A 14324-nucleotide genomic window follows, 5' to 3' on the forward strand; every position below is an offset into this window, starting at 1 on the left:
CAAGTTTGATACCCTGGCTAGGGAGGACCTCTTGTTTGGTCAATCGGTGCTGCAGAGTCATCCGCACTCTCCCGCCCGTTCTTGAGCTTTGGTATAAACCCCATGGTTCTTGAAGTGTCCCCAGCATCCTCTAGGACGTAGAAGAAAATAGGATTTTAATACCTATCGGTAAATCCTTTTCTCTTAGTCCGTAGAGGATGCTGGGCGCCCATCCCAGTGCGTACTGTATCTGCAGCTATTGGTTATGGTTACACACGTGTTGTGTTGCGTTTATAGTCAGCCTGTTGCTGTCGTTATTCATGCCGTTGCATGCGATGGGTTAAATGCCATGTTGTACGGCATGCTTGAGGTGTGAGCTGGTATGTTTCTCACCTTAGTTTAAATCAAAATAAATCATTTTTCCTCAAAATGTCCATCTCCCTGGGCACAGTTCCTATAACTGGAGTCTGGAGGAGGGGCATAGAGGGAGGAGCCAGTTAACACCCCTTTTAAAGTCTTAAAGTGCCCATGTCTCCTGCGGATCCCGTCTATACCCCATGGTTCTTGAAGTGTCCCCAGCATCCTCTACGGACTAAGAGAAAAGGATTTACCGGTAGGTATTAAAATCCTATTTTAACATATTTATAAATGATCTAGGAGAAGGACTAGAAAGCACAGTGTCAATTTTTGCAGACGATACTAAAATATGTAAGGTAATAAAGTCAGATGTGGATGTGGAGTCTCTTCAGAGCAATTTATTTAAACTGGAAGTTTGGGCAACGAAATGTGGTATGAGGTTTAATGTGGAAAAATGTAAAGTTTTGCACTTTGGGACTAAAAATAAACATGTAACCTACCAATTAAATGGGGGAAAAATAGGGGAAACTGTATTAGAAAAGGATTTTGGGGTGCTCATTGATAGTAGATTTAGCGGCAACACACAATGTGAAAGTGCAGCAACAAAGGCAAATAAGGTGTTAGCATGCATTAAAAGGGGAATTGAGACAAGGGATGAGAGCGTAGTCCTGCCACTATACAAATCATTGGTACGGCCGCATCTTGAGTATTGTGTACACTTCTGGGCACCACACTATAAAAGACACATATTAGAACTTCAAAAGGTTCAGAGGTGAGCTACCAAATTGATTAAGGGGTTGGAGACACTGGACTATAAGGAGAGGCTTTCTAGATTAGATATGTTTACACTAGACATGAGACGACTAAGAAAATATATGATTAATATGAAGAGCTTTCAGGTGATTTGTTTATTAAGAGACCTCTACACAAAATGCTTGGACACCCGCTAAGGTTTGAGGAGAGGAAATTGCGTACACAGCGCAGAAAGGGATTCTTCACTATACGGGCAATATGAATATGGATTACACTGCCAGAGAAGGTTGTAAAGGCGTACTCAGTCAATGTGTTTAAAAATGGGTTAGATACATTTCTAACAGAAAAACATATACGAGGATATAGCCTTTAACCAGAATAGAATAGGGAATGCAATATAATTCAGGTTGAACTCGATGGACTACTGTTCTTTTTTCAACCTCACCAACTATGGTACTATGGCCCTCATTCCGAGTCGTTCGCTCGGTAATTTTCTTCGCATCGCAGCGTTTTTCTGCTTAGTACGCATGCGCAATGTTCGCACTGCGACTGCGCCAAGTAATTTTGCTATAAAGATAGTTTTTTTACTCACGGCTTTTTCTTCGCTCCGGCGATCGTAGTGTGATTGACAGGAAATGGGTGTTACTGGGCGGAAACACGGCGTTTTATGGGCGTGTGGATAAAAACGCTACCGTTTCCGGAAAAAACGCGGGAGTGGCTGGAGAAACGGAGGAGTGTCTGGGCGAACGCTGGGTGTGTTTATGACGTCAAACCAGGAACGACAAGCACTGAACTGATCGCAGATGCCGAGTAAGTCTGAAGCTACTCAGAAACTGCTAAGTAGTTTGTAATCGCAATATTGCGAATACATCGTTCGCAATTTTAAGAAGCTAAGATTCACTCCCAGTAGGCGGCGGCTTAGCGTGTGTAACTCTGCTAAAATCGCCTTGCGAGCGAACAACTCGGAATGAGGGCCCATGTTACTATGTCTTTCTGTTATATCCTGTTATATTCAATAAAACCTGCTCTGGTTTGGAATCAGCATATGAACTAAACTCCTTGCTCACATCCGTTATGCACCTACCAACTTGTAGGCATATACCAATAATAAGGAGATGTCCTGGTGTTTGTCACAGATTATGAGCTGTTAGTGGATTCCAAAGGCCAACAAATAAAAGAAGGATTCAGAGTATGTGACCATGTCTGGGAATACAAGGACCCTAGTGTATACGAGGAAAGACATCTCAAATATATATCAGTCCTTGGCAAGGTAAGGGTCATTCAAGAGGATGTTCTATTTTCCTAACTCTTCTCACTTGTAATTTTATGGTGACATTCTTCATGTGTTATTTAAAAATGTACATAATTATGGATAAAGCATGTGGAGAAGATACAAATGTAGCCACACTGATCGCGGACCCGATTATTCGCATCCGCCGATGTTTTTTTAGGAATAGTGTGCCTGTTACTGGCACATGCGAAAGGTTGCATCTGTGATCCATAGAGATTACATTACGTGATCGCAGATGCGACTATTCGCACCAATGCGCATATACGGCCTAATTCATACCTGATCACAAAAGCAAAATCTTTCTCTAATGGGCAAAACCATGTGCACTGCAGATGGGGCAGATATGTGCAGAGAGAGTTAGATTTGGGTGGGTTATATTGTTTCTGTGCAGGGTAAATACTGTCTGCTTTATTTTTACACTACAATTTAGATTTCAATTTGTATACACCCCACCCAAATCTAACACTCTCTGCACATGTTATATCTGCCCCTCCTGCAGTGCACATGGGCCCTCATTCCGAGTTGATCGCAGCAGGAAATTTTTTAGCAGTTGGGCAAAACCATGTGCACTGCAGGGGGGGGCAGATATAACATTTGCAGAGAGAGTTAGATTTGCGTGGGTTATTTTGTTTCTGTGCAGGGTAAATACTGGCTGCTTTATTTTTACACTGCAATTTAGATTGCAGATTGAACACACCACACCCAAATCTAACTCTCTCTGCACATGTTAAATCTGCCTCCCCTGCAGTGCACATGGTTTTGCCCAACTGCTAAAAAAAATCCTGCTGCGATCAACTCAGAATTACCCCCATGGTTTTCATCACTAGAGAAATAGTTTGCTGTTGCGATCAGGTCTGAATTAGGCCCATAGTCCCTGCCGCGATACGAGCGCACATGCATACGCATCGCGGCAATGAACAGTGTGACTACATCTGTATATGCTAAAAGCAAGGTTCTCCATATGTTAAAATAAACAACAATAATATTGTCCAGCTCTAATATAGCTTAACCTATAAGAGCTTGAGAATCAGAAATTACATTAAACTCTGTATAGCTGAGTTTCTATCCACTTTAAAGCTACAGTACTTTTTTTGAAACCGAAAAGTATATTCCTCACAATTACTGTAATTCTTTCCTTCTCTTTGACAGGGTCTATGTTGTTTACGGTCACCAAAACATATTGTAATGTAATGATACCCGTGTTCTGCGGCCGTGCTGGATGCCGGACGAACTCGGATGTTTTTTAAAGGGGCAATCACTTACAAGACATGGTTTTGCCTTGTAACTGATTGCCAATTTAAAAAAACATCCGAGTTCGGCTGGCATCACACATGGCCACCGAATTCGGTTGTCATTACGTCCGGCCCTTTAATTTGCCCTCCATTAGTGACAAAGAAAATAGCAGCCACTGTAATATAATTAATCTGAATATCACTCACCAGATGAGGGTTTGCTAATCCCTATAAAATAAAAAAAAAAGGTAAATTGGGAGCAAAGAGATTAAATTAAAACTGAATTTAATTTACACAAATAACGATAAATACAAATTAAAAATATATTCCTAAAAAAAACACAACATTCTATAGTACCAAATAGTCTCCTAAATAGTCTCTCAATAGTGAAACTGGATAAATCAGTACTGGTGCCTCCTGACACTGTATCAATTAGTGACATTCCAGACTTCTTGAGAAAACACATATGGTCTGGGATAAGTTTCCGAACTTATGTGTTTTCACATCCTCGAAAAACGGGTCTGTTATCAGGGATTTTTTTTTCCTGCCTCAAGCAGGTGGAAAAAATTGCCAATGACTGGCCAGCATCAAGGCCAAATGAATAGCCTTGGGGAGGGAGGGGGCTGTCAATTTATTCACTTCCAATTAAATTCCCTACTATATTTTGTAATTGTCTCGGTGAAACCACTTAATAGTGTTTGAAGTGTGTGGCAGTGCTGTAAAGTTGAAGGCCTATGCTAGCTAGACATACTCACATAAATGCAACAGGTATTGTGGAAGCTGTTGCCCATAGTAACCGCTATGGTTGAATGGGGATCCATAACCTCCAAGTGAATAAATCTATCTGATGTCTGAGTGCTATATAGAAGTTTGTTTTTTGTGCGCCCCACCTGGATGATAACCCGGACAGGACAACTTGAGGACAATATTGCCAAATAAAATGTGTGCCAAAGTCATGGACAGGCTGGCCAGGAGGGAACACGTGTCTCTCCCAAATTGTGGTTTCTGAACCACACTGATAGTGACAGAATTGCTGTGTCATACTCCAAGCATATCGTATAAAAAGCATTGGTATTTGGGCAGCACTATTGATACCAGTCAGCAGCAACTGTGTCACTCTCCCAGTGCTTGGTGAAGGTACTGGCTGTGTAACGCTGTCAGTAACAATAGGTACATAGAATTTTGCACATAAGAACCACTTGGCCCATGTAAACACACACTTACAGTACACGCTAGGGTTAATTTTTGTTGACAGACAATTAACCTACCAGTTTATTTTTGGATTCTGGGAGGAAACCGGAGTACCCGGCAGAAACCCATGCAAGTACGGGGGGAATATACAACCTACACACAGTTAGGGCCATGGTGGAAACCTAACCCACAACCTCAGTCCTGTGAGGCAGTAATGCTAACCATTACACCATCCAGTAGCATCAGCGGAGGCTGTATTATGTAACCAGCATGCAATCACTTGACATTATCCGGGTAGTACTGCTGACAAGGCCAGTGGTGGCTGTAACACATTCATGGCACAAATGCAGGTGGCTCACAGTGTCAGAGAACAGTCCAGGGATGCTCTGGAGAAGGAGGCTGTAGAACCCCACCGGGTGCAAAAAATGTTGAGGGTGCTAACACGTTTCTCGGCCATAGGTAACGCTGGCTGTTGTAGTTTTATGTAACTGTTCTCTCTCTCTTCAGGGAAATTTTGGCAGTGTTGAGCTATGCAGGTACGATCCCTTGGGTGATAATACAGGAGAACTGGTTGCAGTGAAAAAGCTCCAGCACAGTGATGCTGACCATATCCGGGATTTCCACAGAGAGAGCTTCATTCTGCGCGCACTGCATAATGACTACATTGTCAAATACAAAGGGATTTGCTATAGTGCAGGTGACGACATAGGCTACATATTGGTTTTACGCCAGGTCCAAGATATAATATCCATCTTTTTTTAATTAGTCTTTAAATATTGCAAATGCTTTTTTTTTATTACACACTGGGCCAAATTCAGTTACCCATAGCACTTACTGCCCGGGGCTATTCAATTACAGACAGATTTCTGTTCACGCCCTCCTGAGTTGTGAACAGGAATCCATGGTAAGTAGTGTTTTCTCTGACGTCCTAGTGGATGCTGGGAACTCCGTAAGGACCATGGGGAATAGACGGGCTCCGCAGGAGACTGGGCACTCTAAAAGAAAGATTAGGTACTATCTGGTGTGCACTGGCTCCTCCCTCTATGCCCCTCCTCCAGACCTCAGTTAGAATCTGTGCCCGGCCAGAGCTGGGTGCTCCTAGTGGGCTCTCCTGAGCTTGCTAGAAAGAAAGTATTTGTTAGGTTTTTTATTTTCAGTGAGATCTGCTGGCAACAGACTCACTGCTACGTGGGACTGAGGGGAGAGAAGCAAACCTACCTGCGTGCAGCTAGCTTGTGCTTCTTAGGCTACTGGACACCATTAGCTCCAGAGGGTTCAAACACAGGGCCTGACCTCGATCGTCCGTTCCCGGAGCCGCGCCGCCGTCCCCCTTGCAGAGCCAGAAATGAAATCGGCGGCAGAAGACTCCGGTCTTCATTAAGGTAGCGCACAGCACTGCAGCTGTGCGCCATTGCTCCCACAGCACACCACACACTCCGGTCACTGTAGGGTGCAGGGAGCTGGGGGGGGGGGGCGCCCTGGGCAGCAATTATATTACCTTTTGGCTAAATATACACATAATACAGTCAGCTAACTGTATATGTGTAAAAAACCCCGCCATTAAGTTAAAGAAAATGTGGGACAGAAGCCTGCCGCTGAGGGGGCGGGGCCTTCTTCCTCAGCACACCAGCGCCATTTTCCCTTCACAGCTCCGCTGGAAGCACGCTCCCCAGGCTCTCCCCTGCAGTATCCAGGTACAAGACGGGTTAAAAAGAGAGGGGGGGGCACATAAATTTAGGCGCAAATCGATAAAAACAAGCAGCTATTGGGAAAATCACTTATTAGCAGTGTAAATCCCTGTGTTATATAGCGCTGTGGTGTGTGCTGGCATACTCTCTCTCTCTGTCTCCCCAAAGGACTTTGTGGGGTCCTGTCCTCAGTCTGAGCATTCCCTGTGTGTGTGCGGTGGGTCGGTACGGCTGTGTCGACATGTTTGATGAGGAGGGTTACGTGGAGGCGGAGCAGGGGCAGATACATGTGGTGTCGCCACCGACGGGGCCGACACCTGATTGGATGGATATGTGGAAGGTCTTAACCGACAGTGTCAACTCCTTACATAAAAGGTTTGATGACGCAGCAGCCTTGGGACAGCCGGGGTCTCAGCCCGCGCCTGCCCAGGCGACTCAGAAGCCGTCAGGGGCTCATAAACGCCCGCTAGCTATGATGGTAGACACAGATGTCGACACGGAGTCTGACTCCAGTGTGGATGAGGATGAGACAAATGTACAGTCTACAAAAGCTATCCGATGCATGATTACTGCAATGAAAGATGTATTGCACATTTCTGATATTAACCCGGTTACCACCAAAAGGGGTATTATGTTTGGGGAGAAAAAGCAGCCAGTGACTTTTCCCCCATCTGATGAATTAAATGATTTGTGTGAAGAAGCGTGGAGTTCCCCTGATAAGAAACTAGTGATTTCTAAGAGGTTACTGATGGCGTACCCTTTCCCGCCAACGGATAGGTTACATTGGGAAACATCCCCTAGGGTGGACAAGGCGCTAACACGCTTATCTAAAAGGGTGGCACTGCCGTCTCAGGATACGGACGCCCTAAAGGATCCTGCGGATAGAAAGCAGGAAGCTATTCTGAAGTCTGTGTATACACACTCTGGTACTCTACTGAGACCTGCTATTGCTTCAGCCTGGATGTGTAGTGCTGCAGCAGCATGGGCTGATACCCTGTCAGACAACATTGATTCCCTCGACAGGGATACTATTTTGCTAACCATCGAACATATAAAAGACGTCGTCTTATATATGCGGGATGCACAGAGGGACATTTGCCTGCTGGCATCTAGAATTAATGCAATGTCCATTTCTGCCAGGAGAGTATTATGGACTCGGCAGTGGACAGGTGATGCAGATTCTAAAAAACACATGGAGGTTTTGCCTTATAAGGGTGAGGAACTATTTGGGGACGGTCTCTCGGACCTCGTATCCACAGCAACTGCTGGGAAGTCAACTTTTTTGCCTCAGGTTCCTTCACAGCCTAAGAAAGCACCGTATTATCAAATGCAGTCCTTTCGGCCTCAGAAAGGCAAGCGGGTCAGAGGAGCATCCTTTCTGGCCAGAGGCAAGGGTAGAGGAAGGAAGCTGCACCAGGCAGCCAGTTCCCAGGAACAAAAATCCTCCCCTGCTTCCACTAAGTCCACCGCATGACGTTGGGGCTCCACAGGAGGAGCCAGGTGCGGTGGGGGCGCGTCTCCGAAACTTCAGCAACCAGTGGGTTCACTCACAAGTGGATCTATGGGTTGTACAAATTGTATCTCAGGGATACAAGCTGGAGTTCGAGGCGACTCCCCCTCGCCGTTACCTCAAATCAGCCTTGCCAGCTGCTCCCAGGGAAAGGGAGGTAGTACTGGCGGCAATTCACAAGCTGTACCTCCAGCAGGTGATAATCAAGGTCCCCCTCCTTCAACAGGGCAGGGGTTACTATTCCACAATGTTTGTGGTACCGAAACTGGACGGTTCGGTGAGACCCATCCTGAATTTAAAATCCTTGAACACTTATATAAAGAAGTTCAAGTTCAAAATGGAATCGCTCAGGGCGGTTATTGCAAGCCTGGAAGAGGGGGATTTTATGGTGTCGCTGGACATCAAGGATGCTTACTTGCATGTCCCCATTTTCCCACCTCACCAGGAGTACCTCAGGTTTGTGGTACAGAACTGTCATTACCAATTCCAGATGTTGCCGTTTGGTCTCTCCACGGCTCCGAGAATATTTACCAAGGTAATGGCCGAAATGATGATACTCCTTCGAAGAAAGGGAGTTATAATTATCCTGTACTTGGACGATCTCCTCATACAGGCGAGGTCCAAAGAGCAGTTGTTGGTCAGCGTAGCACTCTCTCAGGAAGTGTTGCAACAGCACGGCTGGATTCTGAATATCCCAAAGTCGCAGCTGATCCCTACGACGCGTCTGCTTTTCCTGGGAATGATTCTGGACACAGAACAGAAGAAGGTGTTTCTCCCGGAGGAGAAGGCCCAGGAATTGTCATCTCTGGTCAGGGACCTCCTGAAACCAAAACAGGTGTCGGTGCATCACTGCACGCGAGTCCTGGGAAAGATGGTGGCTTCTTACGAAGCAATTCCCTTCGGCAGGTTCCATGCAAGGATCTTTCAGTGGGATCTGTTGGACAAATGGTCCGGATCACATCTTCAGATGCATCGGTTGATCACCCTGTCCCCAAGGGCCAGGGTGTCTCTGCTGTGGTGGCTGCAGAGTGCTCATCTTCTCGAGGGACGCAGGTTCGGCATACAGGACTGGATCCTGGTGACCACGGATGCAAGCCTCCGAGGATGGGGGGCAGTCACTCAGGGAAGAAACTTCCAGGGACAGTGGTCAAGTCTGGAGTCTTCTCTACACATAAATATATTGGAACTAAGGGCCATCTACAACGCCCTGAGTCAAGCAGAGCCCCTGCTTCAAAACCAATCTGTACTGATTCAGTCAGACAACATCACGGCGGTCGCCCATGTAAACCGCCAGGGCGGCACAAGAAGCAGGATGGCAATGGCAGAAGCCACAAGGATTCTTCGGTGGGCGAAGAATCAGATGCTAGCACTGTCAGCAGTGTTCATTCCGGGAGTGGACAACTGGGAAACAGACTTCCTCAGCAGGCACGACCTCCACCCGGGAGAGTGGGGACTTCATCAAGAAGTCTTCACACAGATTGTAAATCGTTAGGAACTGCCACAGGTGGACATGATGGCGTCCCGCCTCAACAAAAAGCTAAAAAAATATTGCGCCAGGTCACGGGACCCTCAGGCGATAGCTGTGGACGCACTAGTGACACCGTGGGTGTACCAGTCGGTTTATGTGTTCCCTCCTCTTCCTCTCATACCCAAGGTACTGAGGATAGTAAGAAAGAGAGGAGTAAGAACTATACTCATCGTTCCGGATTGGCCAAGAAGAACTTGGTACCCAGAACTACAAGAAATGATCTCAGAGGACCCGTGGCCTCTGCCTCTCAGACAGGACCTGTTACTGCAGGGGCCCTGTCTGTTCCAAGACTTACCGCGGCTGCGTTTGACGGCATGGCGGTTGAACGCCGGATCCTAGCGGAAAAGGGCATTCCGGATGAAGTTATTCCTACACTGATAAAGGCTAGGAAAGACGTGACAGCAAAACATTATCACCGTATATGGCGAAAATATGTTGCTTGGTGTGAGGCCAGGAAGGCCCCTACAGAGGAATTCCAGTTGGGTCGATTCCTGCACTTCCTACAGTCAGGAGTGACTATGGGCCTAAAATTAGGATCCATAAAGGTCCAGATTTCGGCCCTATCTATTTTCTTTCAAAAAGAACTGGCTTCACTGCCTGAAGTTCAGACGTTTGTTAAGGGAGTGCTGCATATTCAGCCCCCTTTTGTGCCTCCAGTGGCACCTTGGGATCTTAACGTTGTGTTGGATTTCCTGAAATCACACTGGTTTGAGCCACTTAAGACCGTGGAGCTAAAGTATCTCACGTGGAAGGTGGTCATGCTGTTGGCCTTGGCTTCAGCTAGGCGTGTATCAGAATTGGCGGCTTTGTCATGTAAAAGCCCGTATCTGATCTTCCATATGGACAGGGCAGAATTGAGGACTCGTCCCCAATTTCTCCCAAAGGTGGTATCAGCGTTTCATTTGAACCAACCTATTGTGGTGCCTGCGGCTACTCGGGACTTGGAGGCTTCCAAGTTGCTGGACGTAGTCAGGGCTTTGAAAATCTATGTAGCCAGGATGGCTAGAGTCAGGAAAACTGACTCGCTGTTTATCCTGCATGCACCCAACAAACTGGGTGCTCCGGCTTCAAAGCAAACTATTGCGCGCTGGATCTGTAACACGATTCAGCAAGCTCATTCTGCGGCAGGGTTACCGCATCCTAAATCAGTAAAAGCCCATTCCACAAGGAAGGTGGGCTCTTCTTGGGCGGCTGCCCGAGGGGTCTCGGCTTTACAGCTTTGCCGAGCTGCTACTTGGTCGGGTTCAAACACATTTGCTAAGTTCTACAAGTTTGATACCCTGGCTGAGGAGGACCTTGCCTTTGCTCATTCGGTGCTGCAGAGTCATCCGCACTCTCCCGCCCGTTTGGGAGCTTTGGTATAATCCCCATGGTCCTTACGGAGTTCCCAGCATCCACTAGGACGTCAGAGAAAATAAGAATTTACTCACCGGTAATTCTATTTCTCGTAGTCCGTAGTGGATGCTGGGCGCCCGTCCCAAGTGCGGACTCTCTGCAATACATGTATATAGTTATTGCTTAACTCAAGGGTTATTGTTATGAGCCATCTGTTCCTGAGGCTCAGTTGTTGTTCATACTGTTAACTGGGTATGGTTATCACAAGTTGTACAGTGTGATTGGTGTGGCTGGTATGAGTCTTACCCTGGATTCCAAATCCTTTCCTTGTTGTGTCAGCTCTTCCGGTCACAGTTTCCTTAACTGAGGTCTGGAGGAGGGGCATAGAGGGAGGAGCCAGTGCACACCAGATAGTACCTAATCTTTCTTTTAGAGTGCCCAGTCTCCTGCGGAGCCCGTCTATTCCCCATGGTCCTTACGGAGTTCCCAGCATCCACTACGGACTATGAGAAATAGAATTACCGGTGAGTAAATTCTTATTTTCGGACCTTACTGTGGCTGCCTGCGAGCGGTGTACCCATAGTTCTTGCACTTTACAGAGAAAATGTGGGTTACCACACACTAGTCGATGGGGCTAACTGCACGAGAAAACAGGTTGCTAGTAAAATTGCTCTGGGCGCTAAACCTGAGAGCTGCAGCCATGCGGTAAGTACTGCAGTTGGTTGAATTCCTCCCACTGTGTGAGTATTATTGTTATCTTTTATTTATATGGTGTCACCATGGGCGGTATTCAATTATTTTCACCTCTTTCCACACCCGTTCTGTTTCTGCCCTTGGGGGCATGGTATCATCATTTCAGTTCGCTACCCCTAGAGTAGCGAGGCACCCAACCCTTTACACAGATAAACCTGAATACCATGGGCGTGATATGTGCGATAGCAGGGATAATTGTAGAAAGGAGTTTGGGCGTGATATATCATTTGAATACCGCCCTATGTTTCTTTAGTGCCATACTGGGAAAATTACAAAACTACACACAGTTAATGAGAAATAGATGTTCTGCCATCATGTTGATTGTTAGAATGTGGACAACATAAAACTGGCAGCATTATGCCAACATGATACTGTGCTAATTAAAGCATTGTAATCATGTTGGTAGTACACCTTTAAACATAATGCTCTACCATAACGCCTAAATTTATACAGCCAACAAAGATAAAATAATTGAATTTATAATTAATACTGTACCATGTCAGCATTATTTTGCAATGTTATGCTGTCCACATTCTAACTGTCGACATTCTAAGTGACACAATAAATGGGTTCACTACGGTATGCCGGCGGTCGGGCTCCCGGCGACCAGCATACCGGCGCCGGGAGCCCGACCGCCGGTTTACCGACAGTGTGGCGAGCGCAAATGAGCCCCTTGCGGGCTCGCTGCGCTCGCCACGCTACGGGCACGGTGGTGAAATATAAAGACAACTAAGAGAGTGACAATTAGAAAGAGACAGTAATTCACAGAGCATTCTGTTGTGTACACTAGTTCTTAATATTAGACACCAGCAGAAAGTATTGTAGTAGACCCACCAGCTGGATAGATTTAAACACGAGCTTCTATTTATTGTAGTGCAGAGGCGTAACTCCCAGAGACAATGGAGTTGGCTGCCGCCAGGCTCCTGCCCTAAAGGGAACACCAGCCTTCCTCCATTGTATCCTGCTGTATGTGCAGACCTGTACTGCTGGTGTACATAGGTGTGCGCAGGGGGGGTGCCTGGTGCGCACAGGCACCCCCTAATGTCTGGCACCCCAATCTCACATGCCTGATGCAGCATTCGCCAAGCAGGCTGATTACTGTCCCCTCTGCGCTGCACCCTGTCAGTACTGCATTACTGACCGGGCGCCTGGGTTAATAAAGGGTGCCACTGCCACCGGTTTTCAAACTCCCAGCTCCACCTCCATGTACAAAAACAGCGTGATATCATTATGTCATGCTGCTCGCACGCCCACCCACCACACCCGCCACATGCCCACCTCTCTCCTTCTATGCTATGCCAACGCCAGCCACTGATGAGGATCAGCATGCAGCCAGCGTTCCTCTTAGGAAGACAAATTCAATACTGGCAGGCGGTCGGCAGCAACATTGACACGTCACTCATCTTTCCAGCAGCAGCAGTACTAGTCTGCGACTGTCAGTGTCAGTGAGTGACTGACTTGTAAGTAAGGTGCTGCAGCTTGCAGGGGAAAGAGAGGGGGAGCCAGACCAGGCTGAGGAGGAGCACTGTAATTGCAGTGAGTGCCATCAGGGGTGTTTGTTTGGTGCACACCACAACATCTGACAATGTATTTGCTTTATTAGGATTGGTACAAGGGTGGATATTTTATATTGCGTTGACCTCAATAGATGGTGCTAGACACGCCCAAAAGGTGATGCTAGACACACCCCTCTGATGGTGCACCCCCTAATAAAATGTGCTGCGCACGCCTATGCTGGTGTACATGGGGGCCAAGCAGAGCGCTATCAGCATCAGCACTCATCGCCATTATCATGGGCAAAGCTGGTAAACGTCAGTCTTTTGGAAGCAGTGGGCCTCCGCAGTTCTAATCATCTCCTAGCAGCATGAGTCAGCTGACTACTTGTGCTCTCCGGCTGCTGCCAGCAGTTACTGCAGCATAGGGATGGATATCGGAAGCCCAGCATCAAATGATGACTGGGCTTCCACCATCGAGAATTTCATTCCAATGGTAACTAACCATCACATCAAAAGAATTTGAAAAAACATTCATGTGACTTGCGCATGTGCAAAAAATCCTGTTTGTGCAAAAGCAACTTGCAACCGTTCCCAATGGTAAACAGCTGAATTCAGCAATGTTGACAGATTTACTAATATCCTGAATGCCATGCGTTCCCGATATTCGGGAACGCATGGCATTCAGCATCTCAAGATGGTGCTAGCCTATTGTAGCCTATGGGCTACAGATCGTGGTTGCAGCCAGCAGAGAGTTCCTCCTGAACCCTCCCCGGACGAGATCGCTGTGCATGTGCTGTCTTAGCTGACTGTGCATGCACAGCACCACTGGCAGCCTTTCAAAGCCCCTGTACCTGCATGTGCTGGATAATAAATACTGCAATGTGATCCTGGGCTGCAAGATTCCGCCTAGATTGCATTCAGTATGCGATCCATGATAAATGGACCCCATAATCACTGGCGTATACCGTATATATAATTAGAGCAGACTGTGCTGCAGTGCATATGAGCCACTGATTCTCTAGGCATCCTCACAAAGGATGGGACCCCTCCTCAGACATGGGTGGCGGATTTTACCTGAGGGGGGCTGCAGTCCTGCCCATAGGTAAAAACCGCCACCAAATGCGATGTACATATATATATATATATATATATATATATACTGTATAGGGGGCACAAACATTTATCTTGCTTTCGGGTATCTTGAGACAAAT

At 46.7% G+C, this 14324-nt stretch overlaps 1 protein-coding gene across 1 annotated transcript in view; it reads left to right on the top strand.

Annotated features, from left to right (window-relative positions):
* JAK3 (Janus kinase 3) overlaps window positions 1-14324 on the top strand; it is a 200923-nt gene that overhangs the window by 156543 nt on the left and 30056 nt on the right. The window contains exons 18-19 of the mRNA XM_063914414.1: window positions 2226-2359; window positions 5311-5500. Coding sequence (XP_063770484.1) covers window positions 2226-2359; window positions 5311-5500 — 324 coding nt within the window. The remainder of the gene's footprint in view (window positions 1-2225; window positions 2360-5310; window positions 5501-14324) is intronic.

This window comes from Pseudophryne corroboree, chromosome 1 (assembly GCF_028390025.1).
Source record: "Pseudophryne corroboree isolate aPseCor3 chromosome 1, aPseCor3.hap2, whole genome shotgun sequence".
NCBI classification, from domain to species: Eukaryota; Metazoa; Chordata; class Amphibia; order Anura; family Myobatrachidae; genus Pseudophryne; species Pseudophryne corroboree.